This window comes from Neodiprion fabricii, chromosome 1 (assembly GCF_021155785.1).
Source record: "Neodiprion fabricii isolate iyNeoFabr1 chromosome 1, iyNeoFabr1.1, whole genome shotgun sequence".
NCBI classification, from domain to species: Eukaryota; Metazoa; Arthropoda; class Insecta; order Hymenoptera; family Diprionidae; genus Neodiprion; species Neodiprion fabricii.
In genome coordinates, this window is record NC_060239.1 from 14,292,900 (window position 1) to 14,320,404 (window position 27,505).

Below are 27,505 nucleotides of genomic sequence, written 5' to 3' on the forward strand. Positions count from 1 at the left end.
ACAGCGGCGGTAAAGAGCGCGTGGGAAGAGAAAGATGCGAAAGCGAAAGTGCTGATCTCGACGTCGATCGAAAGGTCGCAGTTGATTTCTCTTATAACGTGCGGAACCGCGAAAGAAATGTGGGACGCGTTGTCTGGACAGTACGAACAAACGTCGTCGTCGAGCAAGTTGCATTTGCTAAACAAGTTTCACGCGTATCGAATGGAATCGGGTGACACGGTGGTGCAACATGTTGCGAAAATTAAAAATATGGCGTTGCAACTAAGGAATGTCGGTGCAGTAGTGCCCGACGACACCGTGATGGCGAAAATTCTTTCGGGTTTGCCACCGAGTTACAACGGGTTTCAGACGGCGTGGGACAATATCAACAGTGCGAAACAGACGATTCAAAGCTTAACAGAGCGACTCGTGCGCGAGGAATCAAGGCACGTGACGAGTGGTGACGCAGTCGAGGTATTGGCCGCGATCAAGAACGGCGGTACGAAGAAAAAAACGCAGAGCTCGAAACCAAAGAAGGACCTGAAAAACATAAAGTGTTTTAAGTGTCACGAAAAAGGCCATTTGTAACGTGACTGCCCTCGGAAGACCAGTGGTGGGGGAAAAGCCAAAGATGGAGATGAAACAAAGAAGTTTGTGCTCGTGGCGACCGTGAAAAATGGTGGATTGACGACGTCGAATGGACGCGTCGGTATCTCGGTCGAACAAGTGCGACGCTTACTCGAGGTCGATAAAGCAGAAACCTGGATTGGCGACAGCGGGGCTTCTCGTCATCTTACTTATCGGCGTGAGTGGTTCGTAAATCTCCGCACGGGTGTTGGTGGCTCGGTCGTACTCGGTAACGGCTACGAGTGTAACATCGAGGGAGAGGGCGATGTCGAACTCGAAGCTTTTGTCGATGGTCGATAGAATTCTGTGCGGTTCGAGAAAGTGTTGTATGATCCGGAGATGAAGACAAATCTGTTAGCGTTGGGAGCCTGTGCCAAGAAAGGTTGTTTCATCGGGATCGACGAGGAGAGTGCAACAGTGACGTTGAAGGACGAAATAGTGATGACTGGTGTGGGTCTCGGCAACTCGATTTATCAAATGCTTGTTCGCGTGCTGTTACCGACAGAGTCGATGGAAGTAAATGTATCGACGGCCGATCTGAAAAAGTGGCATGAGCGTTTAGGACATGTTGGTGCGCGTGCTCTCGAGGACATGGTGAAAAATGAACGTGTGACTGGCGTGAAGCTAAAGAACGTCGGAAAATTTTTCTGTGAGCCCTATCAGCTTGGAAAAGCACACCGAAAGCCGTTTAAAGAGAGTTCGAGGTCGCGAGAACTGAAGGCGGGTGAGTGCGTGCATACCGACGTGTGTGGACTGATTCAGGTGAATTTACAGGGTGGCGCTAGCTATTTCGTTACGTTCATCGACGAAGTTTCGAATTTTTGTCATGTGGACTTTCTTCGTCACAAGGATGAAGTGCTCGAAAAATTCAAGGCTTACGATAAAATGGTCGAGAACAAGTTCGGTGCGAAGCTGAAGATGGTGAGGTCGGACAATGGCGGTGAATATAAGAACAAAAGGTTTGCCGCGTATCTGAAAGAACGAGGGATAGTTACGGAAAATTCAGCACCACACACGCCGGAACAAAACGGGAAGGCCGAGAGAGCAAATCGTACGATTTTTGAGAGTGCGAGGACGATGCTTCGGGCGACGAATTTTCGCAAGGCGCTGTGGGCTGAAGCCGTGAGTACGGCGGTCTATATTGTTAACAGGACGACCCATTCGAGCAGAGAAAATATAAAAACAGCGTTCGAAGAGTGTACCGGAAGGAAGCCAGAGCTGGGACACGTACGAGTTTTCGGGTCGATTGCGTATGCGCATATCCCGAAACAATCTCGCAAGAAGCTCGACGATAAGGCGAAAAAGTTGGTACTGGTGGGATACCAGGACGAATCCTCGAACTATCGATTGTACGATCTGAAGAAAAAATCGATAGTTGTGTCTCGCGATGTCGTGTTTAACGAAACTTTTGCTGACGAGAGTACGAGCTTGGGGAGTCCGAAGAAGAGTCGCTGAAATTCAGTGAAGAAAATGAGGCGTCTGATGGATCGGACGTGGAAGCTGAGTGCGACGAGCAGCGAGAGGGTCAACGCAACGAACAGCGGAACGAGGAAGCAGAGGCCGAGGATCGTGGAGAACCTGTCGGACGTCAACTCAGGGATCGGAGACTGATTCGACCGCCCAACAGGTATCTATACGACATTGATTTTGCGGAGTGCAAGGCACCTACAACATTCCGAGAGGCTGTAAACGGACCTGATGGGGCAAAATGGTCGGAGGCCATTAATCAGGAGCTGCTCGCTCACGATGAAAACCGAACTTGGACCGTGGTCGACAAGAAGTCGAACAATAAACTGATAGACTCAAAATGGGTGTTCAAGGTCGTTCAGGGGTCAGCAACGGATGAGTGTCGATACAAGGCACGTCTGTGCGCCCGAGGTTTTTGTGCAGTGAGAGGGTGTAGAGTACAATGAGACGTTCGCGCCCGTCATTCGTTATGACTCTCTTCGGGCATTTCTGGCAAAGACGACGCAAGAGGATTACGAGCTGGCACAGTTCGACGTCTGCACGGCCTTTCTCTACGGCGAACTCGAAGAGGACATTTTTATGAAAATTCCGAGGGCCTTCTCGTCGAAGGAAGTGCGGAAGGGCGTGGCGAATATGTGTGCAAATTAAACAAGTCGCTCTACGGATTGAAACAGGCACCCAGGTGCTGGAACTTCAAATTTACTGAATTTTTAAAGAAATTCAGTTTCTCCCAGGGTAGTGCGGATCAGTGCATATTTAAGGGGTGCGTCGAGAATGAGAATGTCTTCCTGGCATTGTTTGTCGACGATGGCCTCGTGGCTGCGAAAACGAATCAAGTGCTCGGTGTCGTGCTGGGCCACTTAAAGAGTGCGTTTAAGACAACAATCGGTGACGCGTCGCGATTCGTAGTCTTGCAGATCGAACGAAATCGTGTTAAGAAATCGATGTTCGTGCACCAGTCCGAGTATGTTGAAAAAATGTTAGAAAAGTTTGGTATGCTGAATGCGAAAAGTGTGTGTGTGCCTGCCGATCCTAATGTCACGTTGTATCCGGTAGAGCATGAAAACGAGTGTGAGGATGTGCCGTATCGAGAAGCGGTCGGGTCGCTAATGTTTTTAGCGGTTGTATCTCGTCCCGATATCGCATTTGCGGTTAATCTAGTCTCGAAGTACCTGAATAAACATAGTCGCGCGCACTGGATGGCTGCAAAGAGAATCTTTGCTTATCTAGTCGGTACACGGGGACGAGGTATGTTCCGTAGGAAGAGTAAAAACATAAATATATATGTATATCAGCACATATATACACACACATAAACAAATAACATTTGCTAGCTCGCGAGAGTCTTCTTTCAAAAAAAAAGGACTCTTGTTGTAGCAACTGAAGTATCAGTTATCGCGAAACCTTTTTTTCGTACGCACGGAGTCCCGAAGCAAAAAACATATAAACCCATATAAAATCGAATACACCTTCTTAAAGCAATAATTGCCTTTGGCAAACGAATTATACGATCGAGCGCTGTCTCTCAACTAAATCATACGATCGAGCGCTGTCTCTCAACTGAATCATACGATCGAGCTTGTCTCTCACAATATAACGCGACGGGCTGACGAGCCCGTCCGTAGGAGTCGAGCATTTTCTCCTCCTGACTCTCTTCGTGGAGTCGAGCGGTCTCCTCCGAATTTCCACACTTCATCATTCACACGTTATTAAATATTCATACCTCTTCGATATTTAATTGATTTCATCTAACCTTTGTTCTTGTGTTGAAATATAAATAAATTTGGGTTTTTTATGCCTTACGGCTTTTTCCCAACTAAATTCCCTGGTTCAAGTTATTTTCACATAGAATAAATGTCTTCGTAAGTTTCCTCCTTTATGAATAAACATTTTGGTGCCTCCTGTGAGGTATGAATTCAACAAAAACACAAACATAACACAAAACATTATTGAAGTGTGAATGCAAGAGAATTTGTGGCAGTACATCCTGTGAAGCTCGGTCAGCATTTCCCATTGGATTATAATTCTGCTTTGTCAACGTTTTGGACTACATCATCACGATACAACAGCCGCCCAGTCTCCACCAGCAGCATTCACCACGGATAACTTCGATCAAAAAAGATAAGTGAACACAATTGGACACTCCTTGTGATAACAAGTTTGAAGATTATCGTTACGCGCTTCATACCTCGTTGAAGGAATACGTTCATTTTTTCCAGTTTCATTTAATTTGATTGTAATATTATATTTTCCTCGATAAAAAAATGAGTCGAGACGCGAAAAAGGTTGCCCTTATCGTTCAAAAAGGCAAAGGCCTTAACGAACAATTGAATATATTGACCAACGGGCTCGAACAAGCGGAGATTGATTACGTAAATGCAAAACTTCGCTTAGAAAGAATTACTGTTTTATTTCACGCGTATGAAGAACACCATGACGAACTCGCTATTCTCGATGCCGATAACGTACAAATACAAGAGATTGACTGTCTCAGAGACAAATATTACCGGGTCGCGAGCCGAATTCAAACGATGCAAGTAGCTAACGCCGAAAATAATATTACCGCGCCTATCGGAAATTCAACGTTCATGGAGAGACAGAGATTGTTGAAATTACCAGCGGCCGAAATTCCGAAATTCGATGGAAATCACGACAAGTGGCTATCGTTCAAGAATACTTTTAAGTCTATGGTAGATTCGCGTAGTGACATAGATAACGTCATAAAGTTCACTTACTTGAGAAACGCGTTACAAGGAGAAGCTCTCAACAAATTATCAATCTACGATCTTAGCGCGGAACATTACGAGAACGCGTGGAAACTTTTGACCGATTCTTATGACGGCAAACGTGTGCTCGTATCCAAGCATCTCGATGCCATATTAAACATTTCGACTATTGACAACGCCACTTCGACTAATTTGTCAAAGTTAATTGACGACATGAGACAACACATGAGCATGTTACAATCTTTGCAAGTAGAGCCAGACGAGAGAGTCATCATCAGAATATTAGAAAGGGCATTGCCAGTGCATATTCATAGAAAATGGGAAGAGTCTTTGAGCCTGGACGAGCTACCGGAATTAAACAAATTTTATCAGTTCATTCATGAGACGATATTTAGACTTCGCACCTTTGAACGAGATGAGTCGCGGCGGGGAGGAAGTATCGCTATAAAACGGGGCGGACATCAAATTTCGAGCGGAAACAAATATCGACGACACGAGTCGGGCGTTTGCGCTTTCATCACGGGTACCTCAGACTCTTGCCCCAAATGCAAAGAATCTCACCCGTTGTTCAAGTGTCCAATTTTCGAAAAATTACCGATCAATCTAAGATGGAACGTAATTGAAACAGCAAGACTTTGCCGCAATTGTCTTCGCGCTCATCCCGGGCGTTGTACCGCCACCCATTGCAAGCGATGTAACGTTTATCACCATACGCTCTTACACGGAGAATCTGCGACGAAATTGGGACAGTTGTCCTACCAGAAAAAAGATCAAGACACGAATAATCCTCAAAAACAAGCATGACTAGCCAGCATTGCTTTGAGTACCGCTGCACACACTTTTCAACCACAATTGATAATGAGTGCGATTGTTCGTGTAAGAAACGCGAACGGTACATTTATTCAAGCAAGAGTGTTACTCGATACATGCGCAACAGCACATTTTGTCACAACAAAACTCGCGCGGTCATTAAATTTACCTATACGCAAATGTGCGATATCCATCAGTGCGATCGACGAGATGGAAACGAAATCAAACGGGTGTATTGATATTAGCTTCCGATCGTTGCACAGCGATTATCAAAAATCGTTGAATTTTCTAATGATTCCGAAAATCGCAGAATTCTCACCGAACAAAATCTTCCCGCGAAAACACTTCAACATTCCCCCTGATTTACCACTGGCCGATCCGCAATTCAATATACCCCGTCCAATAGATATGTTGATAGGTTCGGGTGCTACAATATCATTGTTGTCTATCGGTCAGATTAATTTATCCCAAGGAAATTTCGACCTTTACGCCCAAAAGACTTTGCTTGGCTGGGCAATCGTGGGAGGAAATAATTCTCAAGATGCAAAGAATCGTGTGACGTGCAATTTTAGCGAGTTAACGTCACAAATGAACAAGTTCTGGGTAATCGAAGAGTCTTATACGAAAAACACAAAAGATTCCCAAGAATCGTTGTGTGAGTCACATTATAGGAAAAATACAACGCGCAATACGGCTGGACGATACATAGTGCGCTTGCCATTCCGAGAAGAGAATATCGAACTAGGCAATTCTCGATCTTCAGCTTTGCGTCGTTTTTATTGTCTCGAACGTCGATTCAAAACGGATTCAAATCTTTTTGCGGAATATAGCAAAGTAATGCAAGAGTATATAACTCTTGGGCATATGTCATTAAGAGAAAATGAAATTGAAGAAGGATATTATATGCCTCATTATCCTGTGATTAAAGAATCAAGCTCAACGACAAAACTACGGGTAGTGTATAACGCGTCCGCGAAAACTAAAAGGGGCATTTCTTTAAATGACGCGTTGATGGTCGGCCCGACCATACAGAATAAATTGTTTGAGCATATACTCCGATTTCGCATGTACGAGTACGTGCTCACAGCTGATATCGCAAAGATGTACCGACAAGTTCTCGTTGACGCTCGCGATAGAAAATACCAGCGTATTTTCTGGTACCACGACAATAAAATAAAAGCGTATGAGCTGAACACTGTGACGTTTGGTGTTGCGTCCGCACCGTATTTAGCTATTCGGACAATTCAACAGCTCGCGGATGATGAAGGAGCGACTTTTCCCCTGGCGCAGAAGGTACTAAAACGCGACTTTTACGTCGACGATTTTCTTACGGGAGGGAATTCTATCGAAGAAGTGTTACAAGTACGTGATCAAGTCATCGAGTTGTTGAAACGCGGCGGATTTATTATACGTCAGTGGACGTCAAATCATACACACGCTCTCGACAACATTAATGAGAAAATTTTCGGAGTTGATTGCGCGGTGGAGCAAAATACCGTGTTGAGAACGTTGGGAGTAACTTGGAACTCGCAACGTGACACTTTTGTCTATAGTGCAAAGCCCATTGATTTAACAACAAAAATTACGAAACGGATCATTTTATCGGAAATCGCTAAAATTTTCGACCCTCTCGGTTTGTTAGGCCCAATAATCTTAACTGCAAAATCCATCATGCAAAAATGTTGGAACGCGAAAATCGATTGGGATGAATCAGTCACACAGGACTTGTTTACTATTTGGTCCTCTTTCGCGAGCCAAATGAATCTCATACGCGATGTATCCGTAGAACGACGACTTTTAATCAAAGATCCAACGCGAATTGAGCTTCATGGTTTTTGTGACGCAAGTAAGATAGGCTATGGAGCATGCTTATATATGCGTTCTACGAATCAAAATAACGAAACGATCGTACGACTAGCTTGCGCAAAATCTCGTGTCTCTCCCTTAAAGGGAAATGAAGATGGGACTACTATTCCTCGGTTGGAACTTTGCGGCGCTCTAACTCTTTCGCGACTTTTCATTGAAGCTCGGTCGACCTTCGAATTTCATCTCGATAAAATCATTTTTTGGTCAGATTCGACGACCGTATTACAATGGCTTCAAAAATCTCCACAGACCTTGAAAGTTTTCGAAAGAAATCGTGTTTCCGAAATTCAATCTCTTCGAGATCAGGTCGAGTGGAGACGCGTGCGTACAAAGGATAACCCAGCGGATGCACTTTCGCGAGGACAACTTCCTGCTGAATTTCTAAAAAACACGACGTGGTTCAAGGGACCATCGTGGCTTTCAAAACCAAAAAATCAATGGCCAGAGAACTTAGAAATTGTGATTTCAAGGTCAAAAGACACATGTTGCTTAGTCGAATTGCCCAACGAACTGTTCAAACTTTTTTCTTCGTATGAAACAATGTTACATGTGCTAGCATTTTGTCTTCGTGTACGTCGAAACAATACATATGTTCAAAAAAATATCTGCGTGCAAGAAAAAATCGAATTAGAGCGCCGAATTCTGCAAATTATTCAACAAGAACAATTTCAAGACGAAATAAAATATATAAAAGAGACCGGTAGCGCAAAAGGCTCACGACTCTCCTCTCTCAATCCGTTTTTAGACGAGTATGGATTACTTCGTGTAGGTGGACGCTTACGACATGCTGAAGTAACGGACGATTATCGGTGCCCTATTCTGTTGCCCCCTCAGCATCATGTAACCGATTTAATTACCAAAAAGATTCACCATGAGAACTTTCACGCCGGAATTCGAGGTACCTTGAGCGCGATACGTCATCGGTTTTGGATAACAGACGGGAAAAATCAAGTTCGAAAGATTGTACGACGATGCGTGCGCTGCATTCGACATAGACCGAGTTTACTCCATGCTCGAATGGGAGATCTTCCGGAGTCGCGTGTCAAGGCTAGGGGAGCTTTTACCCATGTAGGGGTCGATTTCTTCGGTCCCATTTACATAAAAGAAAAGAAACTTCGAAATCGCAATCGGGTAAAAGCGTACGGGTGCATTTTCATATGTATGTCAATTAAAGCCATTCATATTGAAATAACGAGTGACTTGACAACAGATGGCTTTTTAGGCGCGTTTAAACGTTTTATCGGACGAAGGGGAATACCTCAACACGTTTATTCCGACAACGGTACAAATTTCGTCTGTGCAAATAACAAATTACGCGAATTGTACGCTCTTTTAAACTCAGAAGATTTCAAGAAGAATCTGAATACATTTGCCATCCGAAAAAATATAATTTGGCACTTTTCCCCTCCTATATCTCCTCATTTTGGGGGTATTTGGGAAGCAGCCGTCAAGTCTTTCAAACACCATTTCTACCGAACAATAGGCAACCAATTATTGACTTTTGAAGTATTCAACACCTTGACAATCGAAATAGAGGCCATATTGAATTCGCGACCTATCTGCTCTATTTCTACAGACCCAAACGATCCCCATGCACTTACGCCGGCTCACTTTTTGATTGGTCGTCCTATGACTATGTTAGTCGAAAATGATTTTTCATCTGTTCCAGAAAATCGTCTCTCGAGTTGGCACTTCATCACGAAGGCTCGCCAAGATTTTTGGAAAAGATGGTATCAAGAATACCTTCACGAATTACAAAGGCGACAAAAATGGCATAAGTCAAAGGATGAAATCAAAGTCGACACAATCGTCATCATCATCGACAAGAATATCCCGTGCATGCAGTGGAGACTGGGTATGGTGGTCGAAGTGCACCCAGGAAAAGACGGCATCATTCGAGTAGCTACTATAAAGACAGCAAACGGAACGTACGAAAGAAACATTACGCAGCTTTGTCCGCTCCCAACCGAGAATTAAATATTAAACGTTTCACAAACCTTTACACAAAAATTGACACAATATTCCTCGTTTCCCTCGCAACGGGGGGAGTATGTTCCGTAGGAAGAGTAAAAACATAAATATATGTATATCAGCACATACATACACAAACATAAACAAATAACATTTGCTAGCTCGCGAGAGTCTTCTTTCAAAAAAGAGGACTCTTGTTGTCGCAACTGAAGTTTCAGTTTTCGCGAAACCTTTTTATCGTACGCACGGAGTCCCGGAGCAAAAAACATATAAACCCATATAAAATCGAATACACCTTCTTAAAGCAATTGCCTTTGGCAAACGAATTATACGATCGAGCGCTGTCTCTCAACTAAATCATACGATCGAGCGCTGTCTCTCAACTGAATCATACGATCGAGCTTGTCTCTCACAATATAACGCGACGGGCTGACGAGCCCGTCCGTAGGAGTCGAGCATTTTCTCCTCCTGACTCTCCTCGTGGAGTCGAGCGGTCTCCTCCCAATTTCCACACTTCATCATTCACACGTTATTAAATATTCATACCTCTTCGATATTTAATTGATTTCATCTAACCTTTGTTCTTGTGTTGAAATATAAATAAATTTGGGTTTTTTATGCCTTACGGCTTTTTCCCAACTAAATTCCCTGGTCCAAGTTATTTTCACATAGAATAAGTGTCTTCGTAAGTTTCCTCGTTCGTGAATAAACAAGGTATACTTTATAAGAGTGGCGGAAATGAATCAGAGCTAATCGGGTATTGTGATGCTGATTTTGCGGGCGACATAGAAACGCGTCGATCGACGACCAGGTACGCGTTTATGTTCGCAAACGGGTTAGTTTCGTGGTCGAGCCAGCGGCAAAAAATTGTAACGCTTAGCACCACGGAGTCGGAGTACGTGGCTGCGACAGCTGCTGCGCCTGAGGCTGTTTGGCTAAGGAAATTATTCGAGGAGCTCGGTGTGCAAAATAGTAAACCGACGGTAATCTGGATCGACAATCAAAGCGCGATTAGGCTTGCGAAAAATCCAGAGTACCATAAGCGCACAAAACACATAGACATCAAGTTTCATTATGTACGTGAGAAAGTAGCTAGTCGAGACATCGAAGTGAAATATGTTCCTACTGAGGGCCAAAGAACCGATATATTTACTAAAGCGTTGCCGAGAAAGCAATTTCAGTTGTTGTCTAGTCTGTTAGCAATAACGAGTTCTCAAACGGTGAGTGTGTTGAGAAAGTGAGTTTATCAAACTCGTATCTCCCGCGCCTGCGTGCGCTGTAAGGGAGGTGCAGTGTGTGTGGTTGACGAGAGGAGCGCCGGTGTGCACGGATGTGCGTAGAGCGTTTTAGTCTGCCGGCGAAGAAGAGCGAGTAACCACGTCGTTTGCTTATGTATCAGTAAAGTTTATTATCGAGTTTCATCCAAACATTATCGTCAACTAATTAATACGGAAACCTTTTCCTTCTCATCCGAAATATCCCAACAAAGTTATCAGCATCGGTTTAGATCGATGTCGAAAAGAAATCCAATCCTCTTCTTGAAGGATTGCCCAAACGAAACAGGTTCGGGTGAAAATATCGAGGTGGGAACCGAAAATTCCAGGACCAAATGGGATAAAGACAGACTCCTTTTCACAGAAAATAGGGAAATAGATGGGTGACTGATACTAATCTTCTTAAGAAACAGCTCACCCTAGAGTTTGGAATGACAAATGTGACTGATGGTACAACAATTCAAAAGCACTAAGTGAATTTGGGAGAATACACGAATAAAATATAAATTAAATATGTATTCAAAAGAAAAGAAACGATCTTATCTGAATCATATCTGCGTCCTTCTTCAAAATAAGGCCACCAGTCATCCTCAGGAATCGGGAAAAGATTGGATGGGAAAAGGCTGTATCAGGTAACCTGAAAAAGTACTCACAAAAACTGACACTTAAGGTTAATAAAATGTGAAAATCAAGCAATCGCTCATCGACCTCGAAAAATAATCGTGGCTCTTTTCACATTTCAAAAGAAACCAAAGCCTATCCGACACAAAACTCTATTCCAGAGAAAAACGTTCTAGAAAAACTTGGTCGGCTGTAGCTTCTGCATTTATAACCAAAACAGGAGCCGATAAAGAAGAAAAGGTTTGATTTACTAGCCAATCCTCATGAACCTCATGTAATAGTTCTGAGTAGCTCTAAAGAAATGCTCAATTCCTCCTCACGAGAACGGAAACTTACTCGAGCAAAAGAAGTTTCTGGGGAAACTCGCGAATAAACAAATAAATCCACTCTGAGTTCAGACGAACGAATGAGAAGATCGACATTTTTCGTTGCTTGCCTTAATAAAAAAAATCCATAGAATCATTTATCAAGATCTCATTACCCTAATATACAATAATTTCAATATTAAAGTAGCATTCAGACAATTTTGTAACACTGAAAAAAGTTTAGACCAATAAAACTGATCCCACACGTAACACATGAGTAATGTAAAAAAATGTTACATGGCAGATATCTGCTCCGCAATCTGATTTTAGAGAGGAATTATGGTAGCGTAGCATTCAAAAATGTCTGTGATGTGATTTTATGGCGAAACCATGATAGCGCTGGCACTCAAAATTATGTGCGGTGTATGAACTAATCATGGCATCGCAGGGTCTGAAAAACAGTTTTCTTTATGTGCGGGTTGAAAAATCTAACAGTGAGGTTCCAACGACTAAAATGTTTAGAACTAAAATTATTTTTATGAGTAAGAATTTCTTCTCTGCATGCACGATGTAAGGAGACTGTAGTGTGTAGATGTTATGTTTACCCTTTTAATCCTTCGCTTCCGATGAGAAGCCCGTAAGACGGTAATGCCGTCTAATAAATGAGATGCGGGTGTGCAAATCATTAATCTACGAGAGAATTTTGTTGAAAATATGTAAATTTGAACAACTGGTGAATTTGAAAAATTAACGACGGAGCCAGGAATCGAACCTGGTATCTAGAGATGCTTTACCGGAGACTTACTCCACTAGACCACCTAGCCGCCCCGACTCTGTTGTCGTTAATTTCTCTCATAACCAGTGAGTTCAAATTTGTTTTCCTGTGCCCGATTTATGTATGAGTAAGAATTTCTTCTCTGCATGCACGATGTAAGGAGACTGTAGTATGTAGATGTTGTGTTTTACCCTTTCAATCCTTTGCTTCCGATGAGAAGCCCGTAAGACGGTAATGCCGTCTAATAAATGAGATGCGGGTGTGCAAATCATTAATCTACGAGAGAATTTTGTTGAAAATGTGTAAATTTGAACAACTGGTGAATTTGAAAAATTAACGACGGAGCCAGGAATCGAACCTGGTATCCAGAGATGCTTTACCGGAGACTTACTCCACTAGACGACCTAGCCGCCCTGACTCTGTTGTCGTTAATTTCTCTCATAACCAGTGAGTTTAAATTTGTTTTCCTGTGCCCGATTTATGTATGAGTAAGAATTTTTTCTCTGCATGCACGATGTAAGGAGACTGTAGTATGTAGATGTTATGTTTACCCGCATCTCATTTATTAGACGGCATTGCCGTCTTACGGGCTTCTCATCGGAAGCAAAGGATTGAAAGGGTAAACATAACATCTACACACTACAGTCTCCTTACATCGTGCATGCAGAGAAGAAATTCTTACTCATACATAAATCGAGCACAGGAAAACAAATTTGAACTCACTGGTTATGAGAGAAATTAACGACAACAGAGTCAGGACGGCTAGGTGGTCTAGTGGAGTAAGTCTCCGGTAAAGCATCTCTAGATACCAGGTTCGATTCCTGGCTCCGTCTTTAATTTTTCAAATTCACCAGTTGTTCAAATTTACATATTCTCAACTAAAATTATTTTTACTTAAATGTATTTATATTCTTTCAAATAAACACAATTGTACATACCTTGAAAGACTTAGGACCATTTAACTTTTCATTAAAAAGTAGCGCTTTTTGCTGGAGGATAGGGCCCTAGTAGGCTGTCCCGAGCGGCGTTTTTGGCAGAACCGTATATGCAAAGCTTTGTCGACTTCGGGAAAACTCGTCGTTTTCAATGATTTTTTTTTCACGAGTCTCGGATTCTCAAGAGCATGAATTCTTAAAACCGTTTTTTATTTCTGAATTGACCAAACACTTAATGGTGCTATGGCGTATTCTTGGGCGACGGCCACGGAAGCCTCCCCTCCTTTCACCTTTCCGTTAATAAATAATCGCTCATCGTTAGTTAGAAGTTTACGTTTAGCCGGTACTGCCATGACGTTTACATAACCTCCAAGATGCTCCTTGTATGCCACTATTAATGTGTGCCATGCTACAGGTCTAACCGCGGAGAGCTGAAGCGAACCCCATTATTTCCCACCACGCGGCAAACCGATCGATAAATGTGACATGGTAGGGACTGTCGTTTAAATCGAAGGCCGTTAAATCGAGGTTGTAGTGTAGCTGGAGAATACTGGTTGGTTGAGTGGTAATGCCGAACTAACTGATGCTTCTGGAAATTTCGACGTTGTTTCACCGTTGAATTATGTGCTGGGCTTCGCCAAGGATTATTGTCGAGTCGTCATCAATGCTAAACATGAGTTGGTTCTCATACGTTCCAACACCGGTTTGAATATTGTGATTTAGATCACGCCGACGGAAAACTTTAAAATTACCCTAAATAAAATCGAATGGTTGCTGCCCTACATCAAACTTGCCGATAAACCGAAAATCCAGCTACTGAACTACATTGCCAAGGATCCGGCCATATCCATGAGTTTTCATTCTTGGGAAACGTACGTGTATCCGATGCTCCCGTCAACGACGCGGCATGTGTGGGCAGGTAAGCATCGACACAGTTGGTGAAGCCGAGATATGTCGTTCTGGGATTCCAAATTGCAAGGAGAAACGATCCCCAGAAAAATGCCAGTGAATTTGATCGTTGCCGAATCAGAGACGTAAAACTCTTCGAACGACCTACTACAACAAAGAAGCCGAACCTTTGCTATCGAAGCGTGAATTTATAAATCAAGCTCCCCTTATCGTTTTCGATTGTTCGAAACAGAATGAATCGTTGAAAACCGGACCGGTGGATATTCGATTGGGATTTGAAGCGAGCGTGGAATTTCCCACAAACACTGCAGCCTATTGCATGATCTTGCTCGATCGTATTGTCGAGTACAGCCTGATGAGTGGCACAGTAAAGAAATTAGCGTAAGTAATTTTGGAATAAGATGTTTAATTATGATTGCGTGAATAAGGAAAAATGTGTGTAAGTTATTTGTTCAATTGAAAATAAGATAATCTATTATCATTATTACATATAAGCTGAAAACAGGATGTAATTGCTGATAAATAAAAACATCTATTCAAAGCATCCAACCGTTACATTTTGCAACGTTCTATTTCACCCAACCACATGATAAAAAAGAGTAGCTATCTTGCAGCGAGCATTGGAAATAACGCGGTCGATCGATGGAATATCGATTGATCGATAATGTGGTGGGGCGCCACATGCGACAAACCTGCGGCAACACTCAATAACACCAACTGTCAGTAAGGTCGGTTACAATTCCGTCTGTAAAATGTGCGCCATCTGGCTGTAAAAATTTGAATTGTCTGCTCATTCGACGGCAAAAAAATCAAAATGGCTGCTTATCCGACAACACGAAAATTTCAACGTCAATCTGTCTGTCGGTAAAGCCGAGTAAAAATACAGGTAGCGCAATCTATGTTAACGCTCCAGTCGCTAACAATATCGTAGGTAAGGCTTACTATCGCGGAGGTAACATATCGACTGTCGATAAGGTAGGAATCGTGGCTATTCTGTCAGTACGCCGCCATTTTATGATTTAGAACTCTTATATGTATACTACTTATAACGAAATAAAAAGAGAACAATTATTTTGGTAGAAAAATACTGTATACATATGCAAGTCCCGGTTCATCATGCATCGCGCGATATGTTGACCATAATTACGCATATTGGTTTGTATCGATATACGAAATCAACCGAAGGAGTTGACTAGGGTCTTGGAGAATTGCAAAAAACGATTGAGGATTGTTTACGAAACATTCCAGGAATGATTGCCATATATTTGTATAACGTATACGTTACGGGTAAAACAGACGAAGAGCATATTGATACGCTGTATGGAGTTTTGCAACGATTAGAAGAATATGGACTTCGGGTCAATGTTGATAAGTGTGATTTTATGAAGGAATAATTGTAAATTCTTCGGTTCGTAATTCGAAAAGGTGAACTATGTACTGTGACGTGGATTTTTCCGCACCTCGGTTACTCGGAGAAAATGACCGAGAACTTACCGCGTGCACAATAATTCGGCGTCCACGATGTACCCTGGATCTAAAACAATATCGCAAAGTTTTTGTTGGGCGCCTGGCGTGATTAACACGCCTCGAAATCAGTAATACGCTATTCCTCGGGCATATGCTCGATAGCTCAGTACCGCGGAGAGGGGAGGGGTAATTTTTGGAGAGAGAGAGACACTCGAAATACACACGCTATTTAACAAAAGTAAAATAAAATCTTATATTTCACAATAGCGGTGATACAAAACAAAAAAAAAATATAATTCAAGAATCGCTCATCGCGAGTCTAAAACTAAACATAGAATTACACGTAACCTACTGTATTTCTTACTCTAATGAGCTCGCGGCTCCCTAACTAAAACGTCACTCGACGATCGCAACATCCTCATACGCAATTCTCAATTCGCAAATTCGCCATTTGTTCTCCATGGCGATTATGGCTCGAAACGAAACTAAAACTAATTATTCGACGGTGCACCGTCAGGTCTCGCAACTTAAAATACCATGCTCAAACTTCTCGTCTCAACTGCTGCGCAACGCAACGGCAATTTCGACTATACATCGCCTAACCTCGACTAAACACTATCTTAACTAAACGTAAACTTAACTAAGCGCAAGCACCACTACATTTAACTTCAACTATACACAAGCTCAAAGTAACTCAACTCAACCTACATTATCTTAACTAACGGGTACGGAACTCAATGCAGGCGCAACTAAACGTAACCTAAACTATACGCAATCGCAACGCATCCGAACTTAATTCTTTTCAAAATCCTCCAAAACGTTATCCGCTAATCCGAGCACTCCAATTCGGTGCTTCCCGACCTACGCGAGAGGTGACACAAAAAGAAAACGATAACGCGGCTCGACCCGGTACGGCGAAATTCGGCTATACTTGGTTTCACTAACGAGAAAGATTCAACTAAAACCCGTGACTCTACTCAACTTTTTCAGAAACTCAAAATTTACTTTACTATAACCCGCGTACTCAGGCTACGGTCATCAAGCAAGAGAATCGGCAAAAGAATTTCGAGTACTTTTCTACAACGCAAATCCAAAACGGCTATCCGTTACTCGGCAAGCCTTTTCACAATTAGGCTCGAAATTCAATCGCGGGGATAGAAGCAGCGCTTACCTTCTACATCCTTGCAACCCCCTTTCCATTCCCCTCGCGATTTTTGGGCGACTCCATTGCTTCGCGAACTCCCCCAAAACGTGACTACTAATCACGACCGCCAGAACTAGAGTGATCTCGGATGGTCGCAACGCCGATCCCGTCGCGCTAATTTTTCGTGACGTCATCACCCTAAGAATGCGCAACAATCGATCGGTCATCGATTTCGTCGATCGCGCAACTCGACGCGCACCTTCGATAGCATCGCTACGCAGAACTTAAAGCTAGCTCGCAATCTCGTCCTCTGCGCAGCTCCATGACGTCTTGGCGGTGAGCGTGGTGCTCCCTCGTCGCTAGTCGGTCCGTCGCAAGTTCGCTGGTCAATTGTTGGCGGGTTGAAGAGGAAGAGGCTGCGGCGCGCCGGCCGCCAGCGGGAATCGCGTCCACCTTGGATTCCCGCGATGCGGGGATCTGCGTCGGCTCCCCCTCCGCAGCCTCGACATCCTTCCTTCGCAATTGTCGCTAGTCCGCCACTTCGCACTTTCCTCGAATTCGGTGTCAACTTCTTGCCTGATGCCGTTGTAGCTCGAAAAATAAAAAAACAAAAAAAACTGAAATATCTTACGCTGGTCGCTAAAGTGTCCCCTCTCGTAGTTTCGGATGCGTGACGCTAGTCCTGGCGCTCTTTTCCAAAAACTTCGCGACTCAATTTCGGAAATTCCTAAATTTTTGGTTCCGCCCAGGGTTCAAGGAGCCCCTTGTAACGGGCATCAAAAATGCCACGTTACAGTACTTCGCAAAGTAAAGTAGACGCAATCATAAACGCGCCGGTTCCAACAAGTAAAAAGCAATTGTTATCGTTTTTAGGACTTATAACGTATTACGAACGTTTTTTGCCTGATCGAGCATCGCGACTGAAACCGTTGTATGAGCTAACTAAAAATGCAGAATTCGTATGGAATGCTGAATGTAACGAAGCGTATTGTTGGTTGAAAAGTGAGATCGTATCACCTAAAGTGTTGACAAATTATGACCCGACCAAGGAACTGGTGCTAGCGTGCGACGCTTCGAAGCACGGGCTTGCGGCGATATTGTTACACCGTTATGCTAACGGAGTCGAAAAACCCATTGCATTTGCGTCAAAAATTATCCAGGAAAAAGAGTTGAATAGAGCCATTATTGATAAGGAGGCTGGCGCAATCGTCTACGGGTTTAAAAAGTTTTATAATTATGTATATGGTAGAGAAATCACTTTGGAAACAGGCCATAAACCATTGGTATATATTTTTGGACCGAATCAGGAAATCTCATTGACCGTAGCCAGCCGACCTCAAAGATGGTCCTATTTTTTGTCGCATTTTACATATAAGATTGAATATGTTAACACGAAGAAGAATGGCAATTGCGATGCATTGTCAAGATTAACGATGGAGGATACCACACCGGTTTTCAATAATGATTTTGTATCGTTGAATTACATTACTCAGGAGTTGAAAGTGCTAACAGCGAAAGACATAGCAACAGATATGGTAAAAGATAAAATATTGAGTAAAATAAGTGAATTTTTGAAAAACGAATAGCCAAAACGTGAAGAGTTGAATGAAATTGAGAAAAAATATTACGCGAAACGAAATGATCTACACATTGAAAAAGATTGCATCTTATGGGGTTACCGTGTGGTCGTACTCAAAAGTGTCAGATCTCAAATTCTTAAAGAAATTCATGATTCGCACCTTGGGATAGTAAGGATGAAAACACGGGCACGATCATACGTGTGGTGGCCTAATATCGATGTACACTTAGAAGAAATAGCAGCTACGTGTAAAGTGTGTATGCGTGAAAGGAAGGCATCGCCAAAAGTACCGCTCAACCAATGGCCCGCACCAGATAAAGTTGGAGCAGGATCCACAGTGATTTTTTAGGACCGTTTCATGGCCATATGTTCATGATAGTAGTTCATGCATATAGTAAATGGCCAGAAATTTTTGACAAGAAAATGAATATACAGACCAGTAAAGCAATAGCTCAGTTTGAAAAACTTTTCTCGCGATTTGGACTGCCATGCCGAGCCATTTAGTGACTGACAATGGTCGTCAGTATACAAGTACCGAATTTGAAACGTTCACAAAAATAAACGGAGTAAAGCACACGTTTTCAGCACCGTACCACCCCGCAACCAATGGCGCTGCAGAAAACTTCATAGGAACATTTAAAGACAAGATTAATAAAATGGTCAAATCGGGTAAGCAGCTTGATGAAGCTGTTAATAAATTTTTGTTCGACTACAGAAGCACTGAGTACTGCTCTACTGGTCGATCGACATCATGGGTATTGTACAAGCGGGAACTACAAAAAAATTTGACTTGTTAAAACCTAATGTATCGGATGTGATACAAAATGCGCAGCTACAGCAAACGCTGAGCCGTAAAGGGTCACGTAATGTAACATTTGTACAGGGGAAGAGAGTGTGGGTAGAAGACTACTGAAAAAATTCAGAGAAAAGAATTCCGGCGATAATAACGGCGCAACTGTCACCAGTGAACTTTGAGATCGAGGTTTCTCCGGGAAAATTACGGAAAAGACATGTCGAGCAAATATTAAAGTACAAAGAAGTAAAGAATGCGAATATCGATAAGGTTACCCCAGAGGAAGCCCAACTGGAGGGTACAGTAGCGAGACGGATATCAAAATGATTGGGGGCCATCCATAAATTACGTCACACGTTAATGGGGGGGGAGGGTATCATCGCAATGTGACATAGTGTGACAAGTGACAGGGGGGTCAAAAGCTTTGTGACGTCACATGTTAAAATTTAAAATACTAAAACACGAAATTTATATATAAAGATTATTGAATAAAAGTAAGAAAAACATGAAAATAATTGTTTTCTTTTGATTATTTTTAAATACATGCATAAGTTCGAAAAATTTGTGACGTCACATCAGGGGGGAGGAGGTTATAAACATGTGACAACCTGTGACAAGGTTGGGGGGAGGGGTTTAAAAGTTCTAAAATTCGTGTGACGTAATTTATGGATGGCCCCTTAGCTAATAAGAAACGGGGAAATTAAAAAGCATTTTGTTAAGGAAGAGGAAATTGTGATGTATTATAATATCAATAATATGGGTCGATAAACGTGTCGATCGACACATCGATGTGTATGGTGGGCGACGCGACGGGGGGAACTACAGTGAGAGATAAAGCAAGTGCGCAGGTGTAGTCAGTTGCGTACCGTACGTGAACGAGAGCATATGTGTGATTGAGTTGTATACGATCGATTTCACTGTATTATGTATGTACTGTAACGTGGCATTTTTGATGCGCGTTCCAAACGGCTCCTCGAACCCTGGATTGAACTCGAGATTAGGGATCCCGCGGATAAGTGTTGGTAACAATGTAATAGGTGTATGTTCTTTTCCTTTTATATTTCTATGCTGGTAACCCTGCGAGTACTGCTCTATTAAAAGTGGTGTGCGTTGCCTGTGTAGGCCTATTAAAATACTTATCTTTAATAAAAGTCTTCGTGCAATTAACCATTGTTTTTACTTATAATCCAAAAATAAGACCGCTAATCATTTCAAAGAAGAGCGCCAGGACAACGGTCACGCATCTTAGACTCTGAAAGGGAACAATTTTCGGTCTGGCGAAGACGATTTTTCAGGATTTTTGTTTATTTTTTTTTGTTTCGAGTAATTGCGGCATCATTCACGGGATCGGTGGCAAATTCGAACGACGTTACCGGATTGAAGTCGCGACGGATCGCGACGGAAGGAGGGCCTCACACGAGGCTACGGAGAGAGCGTCAACGTAGAGCTCTGCCGCGATGGAACCCAAGGCGGACGAGATTCCCGTTGGTGGCCGGCGAGTCGTAGCTTCCCCCTCACCCCGCTGACGTCAGGCGAAGTCGTCACCACGCCACTGTCGAACTACGGGATACCGGAGACTGGACAACCAATCAGCACTCCGCGACAGTCGACTTTGAGAGAAATTAAAAAAAAAAAAACATCCTTAAAGTGTGTGTGCCATGGCCGAAACGGGAGTTGGCGAGTTTGTGGACTTTTCGGGAATGATGACTACGACTTGAGCTCGGATGCGTAATAACACGTTATAATTAGGCATGAATAAAAAACCTTTCCAGATTTATTAATTGGTCGCGGTTAGCGCGTCGATCACGCTTTCAGCGTAGTTTTGACCTAGTGGTTTATTGTTACGTGGCGATTGGCGCCTTGGGTAGTAGAGGACGGTCGCGGTTGGCGCATCGAGTCACCTTCCTTGTTTTGGGTTTTTGAATTATTGTTTGGCAGTAAAGTGGCGATTAGTGCCCGTAGGAATAAGAAATTTTCTAGATCGATTAACGATCGCGGCTAGCGCGTCGAGTAAGATTTTTTTTGTTTTGGAGATATGCTTTATTATTAAGGCAGCGACTAGCGCAAGTAGGAATAAGAGGTCATCCAGATTTAGTCATTTAATTTTCTTTTTTTTCTCTGTTATATTATTTTTTTTTCTTTTGCCTGTTAAATCTAAGTAGTTGAGTATGAATCGCGAATAGCGAATTACGAATTATAATTTCTAGTGTCTAGCAGTTCAAATCGCGATGAGCGACTGTGGCCTTATTATTTCTCGTTTGTATTTTGAGTCGCAGTGAGCGGCGTTTGAATAATTATTATTTTTTTTTTTGTATATTTTTTTTGTTGTTAGTATTCTCAGTGGAAGAAAACATATTAGTTGATTTTACCATTGCTTCGTAAAGTAACGTGTTGGCGTACGTGTTTCGTATCTCTCTCTACCCAAAAATTACCTCTTCCCTCTCAGTGCTACTGAGATACCGAGTCCATGGTTGCAGTATAGCGCATTAATAATTTCAAGGCGTGTTGATCACGCCAGGCGCTCAACAAAACTTCGCTATTGTTTTAGATCCAGGGTACATCGTGGATGCCAAATTATTGTGCACGCGGTAAGTTCTCGGTCATTTTCTCCGAGTGACCGAGGAGCGGGAAAAATCCACGTCACAAATTGGCGCCCAACGTCAACGAACTCCAATATATATTACGTACTTTGTATTATTCATTTAATAAAGCAAATGCACTGCAATTTCAATTTAAGGTAGTGTAACATGATTTAACCCTGATCAATTTAAGTTAGAAAAAAATCTCGCAAGTTTTAATTGCAAAAGTTAAAAAAAAAAAGAAAATCAAAAATTCCGTGGATCATGAGATTACACAGTGGTTCATGATATAAAAACCATTTCGGGTATGAGGCATCAAAATTTTCAGGTAGTGAAATGTTGTCAATGGTCCAGAAAAATAAAAATGCGTAACGAATTTGTTATACGAGATTAATGTTGCGTAAAGTCTGCAATTTTAATCGAAGTCATGATCTTATTTCCATGATGATTCATAGCCCAGCATTAGAACCGAGGTTGGTGGTCCAAAAATGTCATACCTGAATTTTAATGTCTGGCTTCCGCACGCGAAAATCGTCTTGAGCAAAATATTCAAAGTTGCCTTCCTGAACACTGGCAAGACAGGTAATGTTGAAGGCACATTGATCCAGTAATCGTGGCCCATACTCTTCCCAAGATACGCTCAAATTTATTTCTTCCACAACGCCAGGTTTAATTAAATGTTTGGTTTCGGAACGTTTGATGGCATTTCCAATGCGCCCAGTATAAAGGACCGCCTCTACGCAAATGATGACTGACACATGATATTCTTGACTACTGTTGTTATTTTTGGTTATCAGCGACACACTGCAAAAAGAAAAGAAAGAATTATGCAGCTAAGTTTTCAGAGTAATTTTCGTATTGTACTCAATACCTTTGTGAGAAACTGTTTACAACATGCGCCGAATAGTAAATGGCAAGAACAATTTTGCCAGCTTGAACGTGTTTCTGAGCAGAAAATGAAATCGAATAATTCAATATGTATGTAAGGCGTACAAGTGGTATATTTCGGTTGTCCGTGTATCGATCACATTGATACAAGGTTGAACGAACGCTGTAAAAATCTATAAACGTAAGTATGAGCCGAATCTCATCGTGAGAAGGAGCGATATGTCATAATATTTTCGACGGGTAGTAGGCCAACCAATAGAGCAGAAAATTAGTGATTCTGTGACAAAGTAGTATCAGGATACCGACTACGCCATTACACGAAAGACAGTCCATAGTTATATTCTGTCATGTTTCTTACTCGCAACTATCATTCATTAATTTTTTATAGACATTTAAAAGCAAAAAATCGTGTTTTTTCCTTTTTCGCTTGTAAAATCAAAACTTATGAAGCAACCTTAATGCTTTTCATAAACAAATTGTAGATAATAAAAAGACAAAGAAAATGAGCTCTGAAACGACTCGATCGGATTATTATTAACGGAAATAAACCGGAAAAACCGTAAAAATCAGCGTTTTTTTAAAAATGTATAACGTTGCCATTTTTCAAGTTGTAGCGCAAGCTCTCCGCGAGATAGTAGCGAATGAACCCAGGCGCTGTCAGATAATTAGTTTTTCCATAATTGCCATTCGAATTTTTTTTTGCACTATCTCGCCGTGTGCTTGGATTCGTTACGGATCATCCGATTTCAATTCTCCAAATAGATTTTGAAAGTAGAAGTATAGTACTACAAAACGTATATTCTCATTTTGCGTCAAAATGCTGCGAAATAGGCGAAATATACTTGCCAACGTGACTGGAAACGGACGAGCTCGTGAAAGAGGTTGAGTAGTGGGGGCAGAACGGCCGATGCACAGTGGGCTGAATCGCCAAAAAAGTCGGCAAAAGTCGAAATTTCAAAGTTGGCGGGCAGAGTTGGTTTTGAAATATATTCAAGGGAAGGGGATCCTTAGCTAGTTTTCGGAGGGGCAGAGTGCTGACTTAGGTATTTGGACTACAACAGTTGTTCAAAGTGCACCGTTGCGACAGTAACCATTGCGACCTGACGCTGCTCAAAAGAAACGCAGTATTGAAAGTGCCGGTAAATTTTTATTAAAATGTTGTTTGTTATGTGCGACATGGAGGATGTTCCTGGAGGTATGTCAAATATATTTGTGCATTAACTACCTATTTTTTCGATAATTGTATGTCCGAAACGTAGAGACGAAAAATCCCCTGTAACTTGCATTATTGTTTCAACATCTTGATCGAAAATTAGCGAAAAAGTTATGATCCCAAGATATCCTGCGTAATTTGAAGCTTGAGTATATGCAGAATAGTGTTTAGTTTCGTAATTTTTAATCAAATGTTTCATATTCCAGATCACGGCCATTTTTCTCGTTATCGTGCGTGGTCCGCACGGCCCGGCGCGGCCGAGTTCCCACAGCAGCTCACAGTGGGCTGAATCGCTGAGAAAGTCGGTAAAAGTACGCCAATGTTGTGATTGTAACGAAATTTTGCGTCCATACGTTTTCGAAGTCGCTAATCACGAATCAGAAGTTGAATTTGCAAAATTCAAAATGGCCGATCCAATATGGCCGACCTACACCACAAAATTTCATTGGATTTGTTCTGATGGTTCTGTGGACGTGGGAGAGGATGACGATGGATGCGAATAGTTTAGATGTAGGTATTTTAGTATATATTGACGATGACTTGTACCGTTTCAAATACATAAAAATGTTTGAAATACATGTCTCATATTTCAACAAGCCACGCTTTGTACTCTTTTTTTTTTTTTGGTTACTATTTATGACAAACCACCAAGTAAAACCTGGATAAACTAAGTGTAACCTTGAGAAACCATTTTGACTCAGGAATTTAGAATGTTGATATGACATTCATTTTCAAAAACCTGGAAAACATAAGTACGAGACGTTTTACTCAAATCATATTGGATCCGCCATTTTGAATTTTGCAAATTCGACTTCAGATTCGTGATTAGCGACCTTGAAAACATATAAACACAGAATTTCGTCACAATCACAACCTTGGTGTACTTTTGCCGACTTTTTCAGCGATTCAGCCCACTGTGCGACGCGGGGAAGCGCGTATAGTAATTGTATTTTGCGCCTCTTCCTTCAGAGATCAAATTGTAGTACCCCTCACTTGCCTCATTTGTCGCCACAAGTTTTAAAGCAAGCTTTTTTCCCGGGTTGCTATGCAATCCATATCCTGCTCCGTTGTTTATTCTCATTCTTTCGCTTTGTGTCAACGTCGTCACACGCGAAATATTAATAAAAACGCAAAAAGTCAAAAAGAAATGGGAAAGAAGAGGAATCACGATCATTCACCGTCAAGGGAAAAGAAAAAGAAGGTCTTCGCTGAGAGACTAAGAGGAATGGTGACAAATATTAACCGGAAAAATAAAAAACGTAAGTGGAGAAGATCTTAATCTGTGCTTACGGGGCGAAAATGACCATCACGAAAATTTACCCTTTCTGAAAGATCAATTACTGACAAAGATTTGTTGGTCTCGGCACCTTGTTGCTATGCCAGCGATTTGATTGCTCGGCCGCGTGCCTTCGGTCTGACCGGGGCGCACGCCTTCGTCTGACGAAGGAATGCAACATGCTTTGTTCAGTTTCCTGGGTCTGACCCTCGGAAATGAAATTTTTCCTTTTAATGAAAAATTGAACAATTTAAAGACGATGTAAGGCAAGTATTGGCAATTTGCCCGTTTACCTTTCAGGTTATAGATCGAGTTCGCCCCATCGTCGGGATCGCTCTCGAATCCGTCACAGGAGAAACGGCGAACGCAGACGAAGGTCAGATCGTCGCGGCCGGTCTCCTGAAAATCGCTCACGATACGACATCAGTCGATCACGACGTTCGAGAAGATCTTCGCGTCACACTCGTCGCTCAGAGCGTAGCCGCTCAGGTAATTCTCCTCGCTCAGAGCGTAGTCGCTTGTATCATTCTTGGCGCTCGGGTCATTCTCGTCGCTCGGGTCATTATCGTCGCTCAGAGCGAAGTCGCTCAGAGCGGCGTCGCTCACGGTGTAGTCGCTCGGGTCATTCCCGTCGCTCCGAGCGGAGTCACTCACGTGAAATTGGCCAAGGCTCACAACGACTTCCGCAGGAGTCGAAGGAAGAGCGAGAGGAATTTCCGACACGGACTCAGGAAAAATGACGAGGTGGAAATAGATACCGAGCAGTTGCCAGCGGGCGCACTGGGGGCCGAAACAACAGCCCCGGTCGACAGGGAACAACACGCGAGCGTGACCGCAACGGACAATGAAAACCAGCCTGATCATGAAGTTGACCTTAGAGAGGACGTATTAAACGTTATTGTACCGCGTTTGGAACCGGACCAGAAAAAGGTCCCTGCATTGCACAAGGATATTGTCATTCGTTGGAAAGAGATCTTTAAAAAAGGGATTTCTAACGAGGAAAACAAGAACCTAGTGGAAAAATATAATATTCCCGAAACTTGCGGATTCATAGCTGCCCCAGTGCTAAATTCGGAGGTTATTGCTGCAATACAGGAGAATGTCAAAACAAGAGACAAGCGTATTACGGAAAAACAAGAGCGCATCGCTGCCTGCATGGCAGCCAACGGAAAAGCTATCGCGATTACTTTAAAATCGGACAGTCCAGATAAACTCGAACGGCTAGAAATTGAGAGCGACATAGGAAGACTCCTGGCTTTTCTCCAGAGGGAGGAATCAGAAATTCGCAAGAGTTTAATCCTCGCGAATCTCAATTCATCCGTTAGAGAAATCTTGACGGGCTCGACAGTCGACGGTTTCCTGTTTGGGGAAAATCTGGAAGAAAAAATAAAGACTGCAAAGACGATTGAGCGTGCATCAAAGGACCTTATCCAACGGGAAAAACCATCAAAATTCAAAGATTCAAAAAACCAGAGGGGCCCGCCGGCGAAGCGACAGTTAATGCGCAAGAGGAATTGGACCTCGAGCGGGCCAAAGAAACCGACGAATGACAAGTTCGGCCCGGTACCGAAGAAAACATATCCTCGAAAGACGCGGTTCCCGGACAGACGCCGTTAATTCCCAACGTACGTAAATCTGCGGGTCGGTTACGGTTTTTTCATCGAGCATGGGCAAAAGTATCGGCTGATCGCGAGATTAATGAATGGATTAGAGGGTTAAAAATACCCTTCGCATCACTTCCTGTGCAGGGCCGAATCGGGGAAAAAACAAATTGGTCAAATAACGAGAAATTGGCAATCGAGAGCGAAATCAAAAAGTTATTAGAAAAGGGTGCGATACAGACGGTTACTCCGTCATCCGACCAGTTTTTATCAAATGTTTTTCTGGTGCCAAAATCCGACGGTACGCAACGATTCATTTTAAACTTGAAAAAACTTAATGAATTCATAAAGGCGGAACATTTTAAGATAGAAGATTGGCACGTGGCGAAGTCGCTAATTGAGCCTAATTGTTTTATGGCATCAATCGATATAAAGGACGCGTATTACCTCGTATCAATCGCCAAGAGTTCTCGAAAGTTTTTACGTTTCCAATACAGCAGTGTATATTACGAATTTAATTGCTTATCGTTCGGTAGTCGCACCTTTCGTATTTACGAAAATACTCAAACCAGTGGCAGCATATTTAAGAAAACAAGGCTTTAGACCCGTTTTCTATTTAGATGATATTTTGCTTATCGGGAAATCATATAAAGAGTGTGCGAAAAACTTTCAAGCTACGACGGCTATTTTAGAAGAACTC

General features: G+C 42.5%; 1 protein-coding gene and 1 long non-coding RNA gene across 3 annotated transcripts in view; one reads left to right on the plus strand and one right to left on the minus strand.

Moving 5' to 3' along the window:
• LOC124178615 (annulin) overlaps positions 1 to 27,505 on the minus strand; it is a 423,181-nt gene that overhangs the window by 39,434 nt on the left and 356,242 nt on the right. For both annotated transcript variants that reach the window (XM_046562524.1, XM_046563406.1), the window contains exon 9: positions 22,325 to 22,631. In XM_046562524.1, coding sequence (XP_046418480.1) covers positions 22,325 to 22,631 — 307 coding nt within the window. The remainder of the gene's footprint in view (positions 1 to 22,324; positions 22,632 to 27,505) is intronic.
• LOC124180226 lies at positions 4,916 to 26,089 on the plus strand. Its single transcript, XR_006870258.1, has 3 exons — positions 4,916 to 4,928; positions 15,370 to 15,374; positions 25,959 to 26,089. It is a non-coding gene; the product is annotated as an uncharacterized LOC124180226 (long non-coding RNA).